The 16749-nt window shown below is 36.2% G+C and overlaps 1 protein-coding gene across 3 annotated transcripts; it reads right to left on the reverse strand.

Annotated features, from left to right (window-relative positions):
- Positions 1-4044: 4044 nt before the first annotated feature.
- Positions 4045-16671, reverse strand: LOC131593335 (putative disease resistance protein At3g14460). Of its 3 annotated transcripts, XM_058865804.1 has the most exons (8): positions 12743-12887; positions 12190-12291; positions 11354-11508; positions 6659-11255; positions 6405-6535; positions 5933-6005; positions 5131-5255; positions 4045-4966 (listed from the first exon to the last, which is right to left on the reverse strand). In XM_058865804.1, the coding sequence occupies exon 4, from the start codon at positions 10270-10272 to the stop codon at positions 6670-6672; it is 3603 nt and encodes a 1200-aa protein (XP_058721787.1). In that variant the 5' UTR covers positions 10273-11255; positions 11354-11508; positions 12190-12291; positions 12743-12887; the 3' UTR covers positions 4045-4966; positions 5131-5255; positions 5933-6005; positions 6405-6535; positions 6659-6669. The 3 variants fall into 3 exon arrangements, with proteins under 3 accessions (XP_058721787.1, XP_058721788.1, XP_058721789.1); XM_058865805.1 differs by lacking the exons at positions 4045-4966; positions 5131-5255; positions 5933-6005; positions 6405-6535 and adding an exon at positions 13016-16671 and having other exon boundaries at positions 10278-11255; positions 12743-12892; XM_058865806.1 differs by lacking the exons at positions 4045-4966; positions 5131-5255; positions 5933-6005; ... (2 more) ...; positions 11354-11508; positions 12190-12291 and adding an exon at positions 13016-16671 and having other exon boundaries at positions 12570-12892.
- Between the last annotated feature and the right edge of the window lie 78 nt (positions 16672-16749).

Here is a 16749-nt window from a genome sequence, read left to right on the forward strand (position 1 = left end):
AGTCAGAGAAGTATGTGAGGAATCATACATGTTTGGTGAATATCTATCTGGTGCTCGAGATATTCGACCAGAACGTCGTGGTTCAACCGTTACAGGATCAGGTGGCGGTTCAGCGTCGGGAAGGGGTGTGGGAACCTTCTGTTTGTGTTTTCTGACATATACATGACCTGGTTTATAGCGTTCTATAGATTGAGGCATAATAGAAAACTTAGGAAGAGTAACAATATCATTCATGATAGCAGAAACACATGGAAACATGAACTGATTATCAAAAAATGTCACATTCCTAGAAATGCGAAAACGATGGTTAGTTACATCATAACACACAAATCCATTATGAGAGTGACTATACCCCATAAACGCACATTGAACAGATTGCGCTCCAAGCTCATGCCTTTCAAATGGAGGTAAGTGAACAAAACCAACACATCCAAAAGTATGTAAATCATTATAATTAGGCTGAATTTTAAAAAGACGAAAAAAAGGAGAATTGAGATCAATAACCGTAGAAGGAAGAAGATTAATCAAGAAGACAGTTGTGGAAAGAGCCTCCACCCAAAATCGGGGTGGTACAGAAGCTTGAAGAAGTAAAGTGCGGGTCACATCAAGCAAATGACGATTCTTGTGTTCTGCCATCCCATTTTGTTGGGGGGTATTGGGACAAGATCGTTGAGACAAAATGCCTTTTTGTTGAAGAAATTCTTGAAACTCACGAGACATGTACTCACCACCAGAATCAGAGCGAAATTTTTTAACATTTTCATAAAATTGAGTTTCAACATATGTCAGAAATTTCTTAAACATAGAAAACACTTCAGATTTAGACCGAAGAAAATATATCCAAGTAAAACGACTATAATCATCAATAAATGTGACAAAATATTTATAGCGAGCATGAGAAACTATAGGAGACATACCCCATACATCACTATGAATCATTCCAAAACAAGAGGAAGCCCGATAAGCACCAGACAGAAAAGGAAGTGTTTTACTTTTAGCTAATTTGCAAACAGAACATGAAAGAGAGGCATTAGAAACAACATTTTTATTTCTCAATAAACCATTTTTAAATAAATGAGATAAAATAGCAGAGTTAGGATGACCCAATTTTCTATGCCAATCCTCATCAGAATTCTAGACATCATTACAAACAAGAGATAAATGACTAGAAATAAACTGAAGTTGAAACAGTCTTCCCATTTTAGGCCCCTTCGCAACCACCTTCCCCGACACCTGTTCCTGCATAAGGCAACCATCACGAGAAAAATTTACATTACAATTATTATCAACCAATTGACCAACAGATAATAAATTGGAAGCAAATACAGGTGCTACAAACACATCCCGAAAATCAGAGTTGAGGTCACCAACATTCGTGATAGAGAGAGCATTATTATCCGCAATTTGAATTTTCTGATTACCATGGTAAGAATGTAAATTGTGCAAGTATTCAGAAGAGGCTGTCATGTGATTGGATGCACCAGAATTAAGAAATCACGGGTATGAAACATTCGAAGACTTACCCTGAATTCCCAAGGTTGAAAGAGCGGAAAGTACCATTTGTTGGATTATTTCAGGTTGGAGAGCACCACCATTAGATGGATTGGTGATGGAAGGACCAACTGCAGAGCTTGTACTAGCAGGAAATGCTTGCACCGAACGTTGTGCTGATCGTGGAGGACGGGTGGGACAATCAAAGATAATATGGCCCCGCTGCTTGCAATAATTACAAAACTTCTTACTGCAACTCTGAGCAAAATGTCCAAATTGTTTGCAAGAGAAACATTGGACATGTCGAATATCACGACCTTTACCTCTACTCTGAGGAGCATATGCAAACATAGCAGACTCAGAACTGACAACATCGTGAGACATGAATCCTTGAGTAGCAAGACGTTGTTCCTCTCTGAGAAGTTCACCAACACATGTATCTAAAGAGGGAACAGGATTCCTATTCGGCAAAGCACCTCTGACAACCTCAAATTCTGCACGAAGCTTCATGAGAAATTGATCTCGCCTACAAGTATTATAGACCTCTTAGACATCTGCGAGAGAACTCTTGGGAACATCAACATGTATAATCGCAGAGTGTTTTGTCCACAAATTCAAAAAACCAGAATAATATTTTTGAACAGACAAATTGCCTTGTTTGTAATTGGCAATGTCTAGCTCCAATTGAAAACGTTTGGCCGAATTGTCTAGGTTATAGATACGCTTCAAGTAGTTCCACATTTCTTGGGCAGTGGAAAAAGATCGCAAATTATTAATCATGTGAGGATCAATAGTACCAAGAATCCAAGTGATAATCTGAGCATCTTCTATTTCCCATGCATCTAAGTCAGTTGTCTCTAACGGTGCCAAAGAGACATCGTCCAAGTGACTCCATAATCATTTCCCTTTGACATACATCCGAAATTGAAATTCCCAAACAAGATAATTCTTTCCGGTAAAACGAACACAAATATGATCTATCTCTTCTTCGGAAGCCATAATATCAGAGATGACTTAAGAACAATTTTGTTAGCGTAACAATTTTGTTAACGTGAAACAAGAAACACCAGCGGAACACTGGAGAAAATACTTGCCGACACCAAAACAACACCCGCATTCAGGATACTCGCCGACACCAAGTCAAAACCCTAATTCAGAATACTTGCCGACACCGAGTCAAAACCCTAATTCAGAATATTTGTCGACACCGATACGATAACATGATCAAAGCAAACACGATTTGTAAGCACCCGAGATTAGAATCGCAATCTTGGAAGAGATTACCGAGAACCGAGATGATTTCAATTACCGAGAAACGAGATCTACCGAGACGATTTCAAGAGCGACCCAGCGGGGTGTCGCTGAATAAAGCCAAGATTAACCTAAAACTCACAGGTTTGATCGAAAACCTACTGATACCATGTCAACAATTCTTGGCTTGATACTTTTATCATTATTATTTCTCGTATATATAAAGGTTACAGGACTATATCGGTAATTACACTAAATAATTACATTTAAACTAATTCCTATTCACATCATCATCATCATTTGAGAAATCTGCCCATACTTTTAACTCAAATTTGCCATTAACTTGAGGATGATTGTAAAGGTGTTTGCGGGAGTTGTTTTACCAATCCCTCCCATACCGACAATAGAAATGACTCTTGTTTTAGTATCACCATCACTACTACTAGACAACAAAAGATGCTTAAGTTTCTCAATATCAGTGTCTCTTCCATATATAATAGATTCATAACCAAGTTGTTTTCTTGAACTTAAGCCATGTAATATTTGAATTAAATTTCCCGTTTTAGACTTAGTGCAATGAAAAAAGTTAAACGAGAATGAGTTTTGTTCTGATTATGATCATACCGCAAAGAATGACTTTCGTCAAGCAAATTGGCAACTTGAAAAATAGCACGCATCAAGAAATTTAGCAATTTGTTGTTAGCTTGAGTAGTGACGAGTTTGTTGTTAGCATAGTAAAGTACATCTTCAAGATCCACCAGCGTTCTCTTCAGGTTTGTCAAGAGTGAAACATCAACCTTCGTCTTCCGGAAGTTGTCTATAGAAACAATCTTTTGTATCAGCAGCTTCACAGAATTTGAGAGTGACAGGAGGGTTTCTACTTATGTTTGAAAGATTAAGTAGAAGCATATTTGGTACAAAAGTTTTTTACAGTGTAAATTTGAGATCCTTCTTTCAAGTTGTGATCGATCAACTTAATTTCAAAAATTAATTGCCGATGACAAAGATTTTTCACTTGGATAGTTTGGATGTATTGTTTCCCATGGCATTGTCATATGGAAGACTGTGAATTGGTTTCCATGGCTAGTGTATGAAAATGTAAATGAAAGTATGAATCCATCTAGCATTTTAGATACATGTAAGTCTAACAAAGTAGATTTCACTGTCATGTACAACTAACCTTTTAAACAATAGTTGAGTGCTCTAGAATAAAGATATATTTCGAATAGGTAACAATTATTGCCGTGGTTTATCATGCTGAGCAGATTAGTTTATATGTCAATGTTATTCATATCAATGTAGTTTGCCTGAGATTTTGCACTACCATTTTTAAAAAAATCTAGTAGTCAAATGATAATCATATTGGAATTTTTCTCTGCTCCAACAATATGCAGGTATCCTCAACAGCATCAACAATATTGTAGCACCTAGACTAGGCTGAGGAGTTTGCAGAAATATCTGATCAACAACATGCAGAGCAGCTTTCGGTTCCGCAGCTAGTTCAGTGGAAAAAATTGGTCCAACATGGTGAAGTGTTTTGAAATGGTCAGAAATCAATTCTCAATACTGTTATGTTTTCCTTTACACTGAATGAAACCCTGACATCTTAGTACTCCAACAACATAAAATGAAAAAGTGGTAGTTCATACGCCACATCATTTCCAAGTTTATTGGGAGAAAATTGAATGTTATAATTGTTTTGTGAAATTTCTCTTATGCCAATAGTACTATGGTGAGAGCTGTATTGGAAAAATTTGAAGTCCTACATTAATTATAGATAGAAATTAAAAAGAATTTATAGAGAAACAGCTTTTACTTTTTAAGCTAGTTTTGTAGAGAAGAATTAAGTCAAACTCTAGTTTTATTATGGACAGATATAGTTACAAAGGCATACATTGCATTCAAATCACAGGACACAGGGACAGTGTTGGCTCAAACATCCTTTGCAAAAGAAATGTCTGAAGAAAACTACTCAAACTTCAATGTTATAAACCCACACATCAAAATCTTCTCTCCTCCTCCCCTGCTGCCCACAGTGATTTCTGTTTTTCCTGTCGGCGATCTCTCTTTTACAAAAGGCCAGAATACTCCCCAAATAAGAAGTTGACGATTAATTTGCAAATGAATTCGCCAAAAATCAGTTAAAGTTTGTTATTGTGACAAAGTTCAGATTTGTGGAGAAACTGTTGGACAAATCTACCTCTCCAGTTAAGCATATACGAACCTAAAATAAACATAATAGAGACACTGTCAAGACTTGTGGTTTTCATTTATAACAGAACAATGGAGATAATCAATGGAGATAATCAATGTTTACTAAGGGACTACAATGGAGATAATCAATGTTTACTAAGGGACTACAATGTTTGCTCAATGACTAAAACTCACCGTATCAGCCTAACGATAACACACAATTCAATCTTCATAGCGAGTTAGGCCACAGTTTGATAATTTCTGCATGTTCTGAATGTGGTAGCTGCAGTGAAATCCTGTATCCTGGACTCCTAGTAACCCTGTGATGCTTAAATAAAATATTTTATCTTTATAGCAGCATAAAGTAATTTAATACATGCAGAAAGAACATGAACAGAATAGAAAGCATGTCATGAATTGCATACAACAAACACTAGTTTCGACCATATATGTAAAAAATGAGCAAAAATGAAAACACATCAACTATCTAGCATGCTTGATGGGTAATGTACTTTCAATTTGCATAAAAGAACAATTTTCACACTTCCTTTTGGTGATGCCATGAGGCTCAAAAAAGAAGAAACTCAAGGAATACACTGCATTTTGAAAGGCCCAGTAGGGGTCATTGAAATGAAAATAGTTTACCGAGTAAATGTATGATTTAGGTTCAATTACGAGCTAACCAATTAGAAACTATAACCAAAGATATGAAACTAAGAAGATTTCCAAGGTCGCTACAAATTTATTTGAAATTCATGTGTCAGAGAGGGACTAAATTAAGTTTGATAGTCCACAACATTAACTGAAGCAATTTTGAGTGGCATCATTAACAAGCTCCTTCCAACACAATTGATGCCAACACTATATAAATCCACAGGACAGACAACACCATGAACAATAACTATATAATAGTTGTGTTAGGAAGAAAAGCACTTCAGGATTCAACGAAAGTCCCTTGCATGACAGAGCTAACATTGATTAGGGACAGAAAGCGTACCTCTTTGTTTTAGCAAACATTGCTATTTCTTCTTCCCATCCGCTCCTGACAGAAAGAGATATTGTTGCTGGATCTACAAACGATGTAGACATAAAATGATAAACAGAGTTAACATATGAACACCATATCAGAAAAACACTATTCATGTGATAAAATGAGACAAATTTAAGACTCAAATAACTTAGATGGTCGCCGACATTAATTATAGGAATAAGCCAACATCTTTTGAAATATCCTTCGCACAATAAGAAGCTATGTCTTTAACTACATGACAGGGAAAAGGTTCTAATGGACTAACATAAGGAAAAAACACCAGTTAAAGACAGTTAGATACACACAAAAATGTGAAAATGCATAAATTAATGATATGTATTAGACAAATAGAATAGTGAAGAATTTAAACCATGGTAAAGAAGTTTGATACAGACAACGCATTAACATATATATGAATTCATATAGATAAAAAGAATACCTAACATATTTGGAGTCAGTAGTGTTTTCTCCTTTTCATCTGTTCCTGGACAGTGTGGCAGGTTTTGAGGTGAATTTGGCTTCTTACAACAGCAAGATAGGGAAGAAGCAGGGGTGACACAAAATGTAGTTCTATGATTAAAATAAATGAGTTAGTGTTATAATATTGTATTTTGATGTTACTATTGAAATTCACAATAATTGATGATAAAATAATATGAAAGAAACAAAAAGAGAAATATTTGAAAGACTCACCCGAACAAGACTCATGTGATCAATTCATCATTAATAACTATGGAGGGAATGTGAGCAATCTTACGCCACTCTTTCCCCCGCTTTTTCAGCAAACTTGCTTCTAGTAATGGACAGCGAGTCACACTTAGTACTGAAAGTGAGGAAGGAAATCCTTTCTTTGGCAACGACTTGAGTTTGGGTGCGTTAATAATCTCAAGGTTTTGAAGAGAAGTGAGATGCTGAAGCCACTTCTCATCAATGCTTGTATCATCAAGACCACAAATGCACAGTTTCACAAGCGATGTAGGTAGCAGTGGCCCCATCAACATGTTCACCGTATCATCACCGTTAATTCGCAACACTGAAAGACAAGTGAGATGTTCCCAACTTGGCTCAGTATTCCACATAATCCCACCGACAGAGCCAACAGACAGTTTCTGTAAACTACTAGGCAACTCATCTATAACTAAAGATTGAAGGTTTGGTAGATTATCAATTTCCATTTCTCGAAGGCCAGCTAGACTGTTCATTGCTTCTGGTAATGAATGAAGCTTCTCACACTTCCATAGTGCAATATAGCGAAGATTTGGAGTGGCCAATCCACCTAGGGTAAATGACTCCAATTCATTACAATCCCATATTTTGATGCTTCTAAGAAACGAGAGACTCTTTAGTGACACATCTTCTGCAATTGATATTGATTTCAGATTGTTACAACCCTCAATGAAAAGACTCTTGAGAACAGGGAGAGCACCCAAGGTAAATGATGTCATTGAATTGCAGCTATAAGATATTTTCAATTCTTCAAGCGATGTGTAATTGCACAAGTATTCAAGAGGAAGGAACTCTAGATTTTCACAGTTATTGATTATCAGTAATTTCAAGGTTTTTGGTAGACCATTTGTTGGAAAAGACATTGAAGATGGAATGCCGTCTATGGTCAGTTGTTGAAGAAGATTCAAAGGGAACATCAGTTTCCTGAATACATGATCAGATAATGGCATTGATTGCACCAGTAAAGGACATTCTCTTAACTCGAGTTCAGTTAAGAAAGGAAATTTTTCAGTTATGTTTCCGGCTATCAGTTTCGGGCACTTTCTTAGCGATAAAGTTTTTAGATTAGGAAACATTGTAGCCGCTGTATCTCCAATCAAGTCCCATTCCTTCCACTCTTGTATATTCTCAAAGTGTAGACTCTCCAAAGAGGGAAATGGTTTAAATGAAGAATCACCACTTCCATAGAACTCAATACCAATTGTCTCCACTGATTGCATCCCTTCAATAACGAGTTCTTTCAGATTACCCAATTTTCCAAGGGATGGAAGCCATAAACAATCATTACAATTCGAGATCCTTAAATGCACCATGTTGCTAAACAAAGAATCACCTAACCAATTGGGGAAGTTGATTCCACCATAGCCTTTGATGGTGAGACTTTTCAAATTTGTTGAGGGTCGTAACTTTTCAAGCACATCACTTTGAATTTGTGAATCTAAAGTAGTACCATCACAATCCCATTCCAAAGCTAACTCATCTATTTGTTCTTTCATCTTTATATTTGCTCGGTCTACTTCAAAGGGGTCATTAACATTTTGTAGCTGTGAGATTGAAAGTTTTCCATGTAGGTAGAGAAATTTTCCTAGCTGTGCAATATTCAATCCACCATTATGTTTGCTGACAACAAAGTCAGACAAAGTGTGGAGATTTTTTAGTTGTGCTATTTGTACAGGCATCTCCCTCAATGCGGTGTTACTAACGTCAAGGTAGCGCAGATTAACCAATTTGCCCATGTCCTCCGGCAATTCAGTGAACCTTTTACAGCCCGCCAACAACAAGAATTGCAGATTGTAAAGCTTGCATATTTCTGAAGGCAGACTCTCAATATTAGTGTGAGAAAGATTTAGGTACCGCATGTGTAACAAATTTCCAATAGAGTTGGGAACCTTGGTGATACTTCTGTAGCTTGACAGAGATAACATGCGTAATTGTTTCATTGTTGGCAGCAAGTCATGCACTACCTTATTTGATAACAAACAAAGAGGAAATTGTTCTTGTAATGGTAATGCCACAAAAGTACTCAGGCCTTTTAATTCGTATAATTTAAAAAATTTATCATATGAATCATATGCCTCTCTATTGTATGATAAGGTATGCACCCTATCATGTAGATTATGTTTGTCCATATGGATATAGTATGGAGATGAAACCTCTGTAGCCATATCATGGATTAAGTTGTGCATTTCAAAGTTTCTTTCCTCATCATCACCAATAGATCGCTGATGTATCAACGACTTTGACACTAGCTCATCAAAGTATTCTTCTCCAACTTTTTCCTGATCTGTGGACGATGGTTGAAGTAAGCCTGCTGCAATCCACAACTGAACTACCATCTTTTTTTCTAAGATGGATTTCTTTGGAAAAATTGAACAATATTGAAAACATTGTTTTAAAGGATAAGAAAGAAAATTGTAGCTCAATTCGAGAGAAGCGTGCACCTCATAATCTACATCCCGAACATTACTTTCCTGCACATAATTCCAGTCTTCTTGAAACAATAAGATGCGAAGAAGAGGCCCATGTGCTACTGCAGCTAATGGTAATCCATAACACTTTTTAGCAATTTCCCTACCGATTTCTTCTAGATGGGATTGTTGTCGGTTGTGACATGGTCCAAATGCATATTTGGAAAATAAGGACCAACAATCTTCAACTTCCAAAGGTCTCAAATAGTGGACAAAAAGAAAGGGTTGCATGGATATTGCAATTCTTTCATCTCGTGTTGTGACAATGATCCTACTTCCTGTTTCCCAAGCATTAAAGTTATCCATCAGAAAGGTTGTCAAATTGACAAGTCTCGCGATCCACACACCATCAAGTACTATCAATTTTTTTGGGTTAATGGCAGTGACGTCAGTTGTATCATTTCTGGTTGTTTGTGAAGTAATAGATTCACGAATGGTTTTAAAAATCTGCCCATAATTTGAGAACTCATCAACATGCTCTGAGAAATCTGCCCATACTCTTAACTCAAATTTGTCGTTAACTTGAGGATGATTGTAAAGGTGTTTGGCAAGGGCTGTTTTACCAATCCCTCCCATACCAACAATGGAAATCACTCTTATTTTACTATCACTAGACAACAACATATCTTTAAGTTTCTGAATATCAGCGTCTCTTCCATAAATAGAAGAATCAGCATCCAAATTAGAATTGGAAAGACTTAATTCAGCTAGTTGTTCTCCTGAACTCAAGCCCAGTGATATTTCAATTAATCTTTTCGTTTTATAATTAATCACATCAATTTCATGATTTAAACGAACAAGATTTTTGAGCAGATTAATATTATGTGGGGTATCATACCTCAATGAAAAGTCAAATTTGTCAAAGAAAGTAGCAAGATGAAAGACAGCATATCTGAGCGAATCCAGCGATAGATTGACAGCTGGAATAGGGATGAGTTTCTCCAGATCATGACAAAGTAGAACATCTTGAACATCCAACAATGTTTTCTTCAAAAATGAAAAGTCATACCTGGAGTTATCGCCGAACTCAGTAAAAACATAGTTTTCTAACAACAGCTTCACAGAATTTGCAAGGAACAGCAGATTTTCTCTCTGAAATTGAATACCCTCCATTAGTTTCTTAGTTTGTAAGAAAGAAGAAAAAGAATAGCTTGAGAAGAAAGAAATCACAACAAAATTCTGATTCTCTCTCTTCAATTATTTTGGCAAGCGGCTCAAACGCTTAGTGGTAGTAATTAAATATTACAACAAAGTTATGTTGGAACATACACGCTTAGTTTCCACTTTCCACAAAAAATCCCTGCTATCACTTATAGTACTTTGAATTTGTTTCCACTTGTGTTTTTAATAAAGAAAAGATGAACAATAAAGAAGTAAAAGTAGTCCAGGGGACAGTGGTGCTAATTTTATATTCTTGTGTACTGACTGTCCCATGCAGTATAGGAAATAGGGAGAGTTGGTTTCACATTGGTCAACGGATCCTCCTAGGCAGTGTAACAGTGATGCCATTTGTATCACTTTCTTCTCTTGTTTCATTTTAGATTTTATGGCTATACAATCACCACCTGTTTCTAAACAACTTTTTCAAAATAAAAAGTAGATTTTAGTAATTAAAACTTTAAAAATAGATGGAACAAAAAGCTTCAATTTGAGAGGAAGCATACCCAAATAAATTGGTTGACTCACACTTGGAAGAAGTGAGAGTAGGAGTTTTCCATTAGATGAAACACAGGATGTTGAGCAACATAAGTAAGGTAGATTCATAGCCATAGTCAAAAGCCAGGTGTGATGATTATGAACTTCCCTCATGACCCAACAATAATATAAACTATTTTGATTGCCGTATTACAATTTAAGAACAAATTACTGATAGTGTTCAAAGTCACCCTAAGTTGCTTAGTTTCAAGAATACTAATTGCATTAGAAATCAAATTAAAATACAGCTTATACGAAAAACACGTCTCCTCTTTGATTTTCATGAGTAAGGATCCTCTACTGCATCCAGTGCTATGCAGCAAAGTAGTTTCTGCAAAATGGACTAACAGATAATTGTTGCTTGTAGGAGTTGCTCAAGCAATTATCTTCTTTTCTGAATCCTGTAATAAAACTAGAAGAGCTATCGGAGTAAATAATAGCCCAATTATAAAGTGGAGTTGGAGAAGTAGTGTTAAAGATTATCAAAGAGAATTTATACCTGATATGTCACTGCTTCCATCTTGGTTTCAGTATTATGTTTAGGTTTTTTAAGAGTGAAACATCAAGTTTCGTTCTGCTCCAAGAAAAGTTCACGAAATCAACTGAAATAATGTTTTTCCAATAATAGCTCCACCGAAGCCGAAAGAAGAACTCCTGTCACAATACTCGCCATAAGTTCCTCACTTCACAAGAATAAGAATATGTTTACAAGAAAAACAAAGTGGCTTTTTCAATGCAAGTAGGTAAGCCTCACTCACTAGAGAACTAATTGATATATTGTCTCTTTATGCATGAACGATTCTTTGTTCATATGGATGGACTGTCCATCCAAGTGATAAAAAATGGTTCACATTTATTTATGTTTATTACAAAATCAAAAGGGTAAAAAAACAATGCTCTTGTTGGTTGCTTAATTAATAGCAACAAAAACAGTGGCCACTTTTTCAATATAAAAAGTTCAAATCAAGATCAGATTTATGAAAGAATACTTTCAATTTGCATAAAAAACAACTTTCACACTTCCTTTTGTTGATGCAATGAGGGTCAAAAGGAACAAACTCAAGGGATACACTGCATTTTGAAAGGCCTAGTAGGAGTCATTTTAAATTAAAATAGTTCACCACGAGTAAATGCGTGATTTATGTTCAATTACAAGCCATTGATGAAACTAGCGACTTATCTACATTAAAACTTAGAGATAACCAGTTAGAAACATTAACCAAAGATATGAAACATGATAGAGAGTAAAAATTATAAAAAATTAAAAAATTAAACCGAGCTAACAAAATTCTCTTGCATGACAGTGCTAACATAGATTAGGGACAGAAAGAGTACCTCTCTGTTTCAGCCAACATTGCTATTTCTCCTGACAGAAAGAGATACCGTTGCTACTATCTTTGTGCAAGCCATTAATTACACTTGAAGCCCTTACTAGATCTACAAACGATGTAGAGATAAAATGATAGACAGAGTTAACATATTAACACCATATCAGAAAAACATTATTCATGTGATAAAATGGGACAAATTTAAGACTCAAATAATTTAGATGGTCGACGACATTAATTATAGGAATAAGCCAACATCTTTTGAAATATCCTTCGCAACACAAGACATGCCAAAGTAACATAAATTTTAAACATAACTGAAAAAGGTTACAATATGAAGCTATGTCTTTAACTACATGACAGGGAAACAGTTCTAATTGACTAACATAAGGAAAAAACACCATTTAAAGACAGTTAGATACACACAAAAATGTGAAAATGCATAAATAAGTGATATGTATTAGACAAATAGAATAGTGAAGAACTTAAACCATGGTAAAGAAGTTTGATACAGACAACACAATAACATATATATGAAGTCATATAGATAAAAAGAATACCTAACATAGTTGGAGTCAGTGGTCTTTTCTCCTTTTCATCTGTTCCTGGACAGAAAAGCAATTACTGGACCTGGTGGCAGGTTTTGAGGTGAATTTGGCTTCTTACAACAGCAAGATTGGGAAGAAGCAGAGGTGACACAAAACACAATTCTATGATTAAAATAAATGAGTTAGTGTTATAATATTGTATTTTGATGTTACTATTGAAATTCACAATAATTGATGATAAAATAATATGAAACAAACAAAAAGAGAAATATTTGAAAGACTCACCCGAACAAGACTCATGTGATCAATTCATCATTAATAACTATGGAGGGAATGTGAGCAATCTTACGCCACTCTTTCCCCCGCTTTGTCTGAAAACTTGCTTCTAGTAATGGACAACGAGTCACACTTAGTACTGAAAGTGAGGAAGGAAGTCCTCTCTTTGGCAACGACTTGAGTTTGGGAGCGTTAATAATCTCAAGGTTTTGGAGAGAAGTGAGATGTTGAAGCCACTTCTCATCAATGCTTGTATCATTAAGACCACAAATGCACAATTTCACAAGCGATGTAGGTAGCAGTGGCCCCATCAACATGTTTACCGTATCATCACCGTTAATTCGCAACTCCGAGAGACAAGTGAGATGTTCCCAAGTTGGCCCAGTATTCCACATAATCCCACCAACAAAACCAACAGACAGTTTCCGTAAACTGCAAGGTAAGTCATCTATGACAAAAGATTGAAGATTTGGTAAGTTATCAATTTCCACTTCGTGAAGGCCAGATAGACTGTTCATTGCTTCTGGCAGTGAATGAAGCTTCTCACACTTCCACAGTGCAATATAAACAAGGTTTGGAGTCTCCACACCTAGGGTAAATGACTCCAATTCATTACAATCCCATATTTTGATGCTTCTAAGAAATGAGAGACTCTTTTCCGACTCGTCTTCTCCAATTAATATCGATTTCAGATTCATACAACCTTCAATAAACAGACTCTTGAGGACAGGGAGAGTGCCTAAGGTAAATGATATCATTGAATTACAACTATAAGATATTTTCAATTCCTCAAGCGATGTATAATTATACAAGTTATCGTGAGGAAGGAATTCTAGATTCTCACAGTTACTAATTATCAGAAATTTCAAGGTTTTTGCTAGACCGTCTGTTGGGAACGACATCAGAGATGGAAAACCGTCTATGGTCAGCTGTTGAAGAGAATTCAGAGGGAACATCAGTTGCCCAAATACATGATCAGATAATGGAATTGATTGCACCAATAAAGGACATTCTCTTAACTCAAGTTCAGTTAAGAAGGGGAAATTTTCAGTTATGTTTCCGGCTATCAGTTTCGGGCACTTTCTTAGGGACAAAGTTTTTAGATTAGGAAACGTTGTAGTCGTATCTCCAATCAAGTCCCATTCCTTCCACTCTTGCATATTCTCAAAGTGTAGACTCTCCAAAGAAGGAAATGGTTGAAATGAAAAATCACCACTTCCATAGAACTCAATACCAATTGTCTCCACTGATTGCATCCCTTCAATAATGAGCTCTTTCAAATTACCCAATTTTCCAAGGGATGGAAGCCATAAACAATCATTACAATTCGAGATCCTTAAATGCACCATGTTGCTAAATAAAGAATCACCTAACCAATTTGGGAAGCTGATTCCACCATAGCCTTTGATGGTGAGACTTTTCAAATTCGTTGAAGGTTGCAACTTTTCAAGTACAACACTTTGAATTTGTGGATCTAAAGTAGTACCATCACAATCCCATTCCAAAGCTAACTCATCTATTTGTTCTTTCATCTTTATATTGGCTCGAACTACTTCAAAGAGGTCATTAATATTTTGTAGCTGGGAGATTGAAAGTTTTCCATGTAGGTGGGGAAGATTTCCTAGATCTGCGATAGTTAATCCACCATCATGTTTGCTGACAACAAAGTCAGACAAAGTGTGGAGATTCTCTAGTTTGGCTATTTGTACAGGTATCTCTCTTAATGCAGTGTTACTAATGTCAAGGTGGCGCAAACTAATCAATTTTTCCATGTCCTTCGGCAATTCAGTGAGCCTTTTACAGCCTGCCAACAACAAGAACTGCAGCTGGTAAAGCTTGCATGTTTCAGAAGGCAGCCTTTCAATACTAGTGTGAGAAAGATTTAAGTACCGCAGGTCTAACAAATTTCCAATAGAGTTTGGAACCTTGGTGATACTCTTATAGCTTGATAGAGACAACATGCGTAATTGTTTCATTTTTGGCTGCAAGTCATGTACTATCTTGTTGGATATCAAAGAAAGAGGCAGTTGTTCTTGTAATGGGAATGCTAGGAAGGTACCCAAATCTTCTAAACTGTATAATTTACCAAATTTGTCATATGAGTCATATGTCCCTCTGTTGTATGAGAAATTATGCATCCTAAAATCTAGGTTATGTTTGTCCATATTGATACAGTATAGAGATGGAACATCTGTAGCTAAATCATGGATGAAGTTATGCATTCCAAAGTTTCCCTCCTCGTCACTAATAGATCGTCGATGTATCAGCGACCTTGACACTAGTTCATCAAAGTATTCTTCTCCAACTTTTTCATCTGTGGACGATGATTCAAGTAAGCCTACTGCAATCCATAATTGAACTACCATCTTTTTTTCTAAGATGGAGTTCTTTGGAAAAATTGAACAATATTGAAAACATTGTTTTAAAGGATCAGAAAGAAAATTGTAGCTCAATTCGAGACAAGCTTGCACCTCATAAGTCGTATCGTGATCGTGACTTTCTAGCACATAATTCCAAGCATACGGGTCCGACCAGATGCGAAGAAGAGCCCCATGTGCTACTGCAGCTAATGGTAAACCATGACACTTTCTTGCAATTTTCCGGCCAATTTCTTCTAGATTGGATCGTTGGTGGTAGTTATGTGCTCCAAATGCATGTTGGGCAAGTAAAGACCAGCAATCTTCAACTTTCAAGAGACTCAGATAGTGAACAGAAAGAAAGGTTTGCATGGATAGCGCAACTCTCTCATCTCGTGTTGTGACGATGACTCTACTTCCTGTTTCCCCAGCATTAAAGATATCCATAAGTAATGTCCAATTGACAGATCTTGCATTCCACACACCATCCAGTACTAGCAAAAAATTTGGGTAGACGGTGTTGATGTCAGTTGTTCCATTACTCGTTGTTTTTGAAGCAATAAATCTAAAAATGTTTTCAAAAACACTCAAATCATCAACGTCTTTTGAGAAATCTGCCCATAGTTTTAACTGAAATTTGTCATTAACTAGAGGAAGATTGTAAAGGTGTTTAGCAAGGGCTGTTTTACCAATCCCTCCCATACCAACAATGGAAATCACTCTTGTTTTAGTATCACCATCACTACTACTAGATAACAAAAGATGTATAAGTTTCTGAATATCAGAGTCTCTTCCATAAATAGAAGAATCATCATCACCAAGTGAACTTGGGCCATGTAATATTCGAATTAAATTGACAGTTCTAGACTTAACGAGTTGAATGGAGAAAGTTAAACGAGAATGAAATTTGAGGTGCTTGGCAGTAAGTACGGTAGCATACCGTAAAAGATTAGTTTGGCGAAGCAAATTGGAAACTTGAAGAAGATCACGTCTCAGCAAATCCAGCAATTTGTTGATAGCTTGACTTGGGATGAGTTTGTTGTTAGCATAATGAAGAACATCTTGAAGATCCGCCAGTGCTTCCTTCACCGTTTTCGAAAGTGAAGCGTTAACATTCTTGATCCGGAACGTGTCCACCAGCTGAATAGAAACAATCTTTTCTAACAACTTTTTCACAGAATTTGAGAGTGACATGAGTTTTTCTCTCTTGATGGCCTCCATTATTAGTTACTTTGTTTGTAAAAAGAAGAAAATGAAGAATAGCTTCAGAAAGAAGAAAAACTGTCTCTTTGATTTTTTGGGTAAGGATATGCCTTTAACGCGCCATCTGCATGCAGGATGCCTTTCTCTCTTTCTCTCACCTCCAACTTTCTCTCTCATCATATT

This window comes from Vicia villosa, linkage group LG3 (assembly GCF_029867415.1).
Source record: "Vicia villosa cultivar HV-30 ecotype Madison, WI linkage group LG3, Vvil1.0, whole genome shotgun sequence".
Taxonomy (NCBI): domain Eukaryota; kingdom Viridiplantae; phylum Streptophyta; class Magnoliopsida; order Fabales; family Fabaceae; genus Vicia; species Vicia villosa.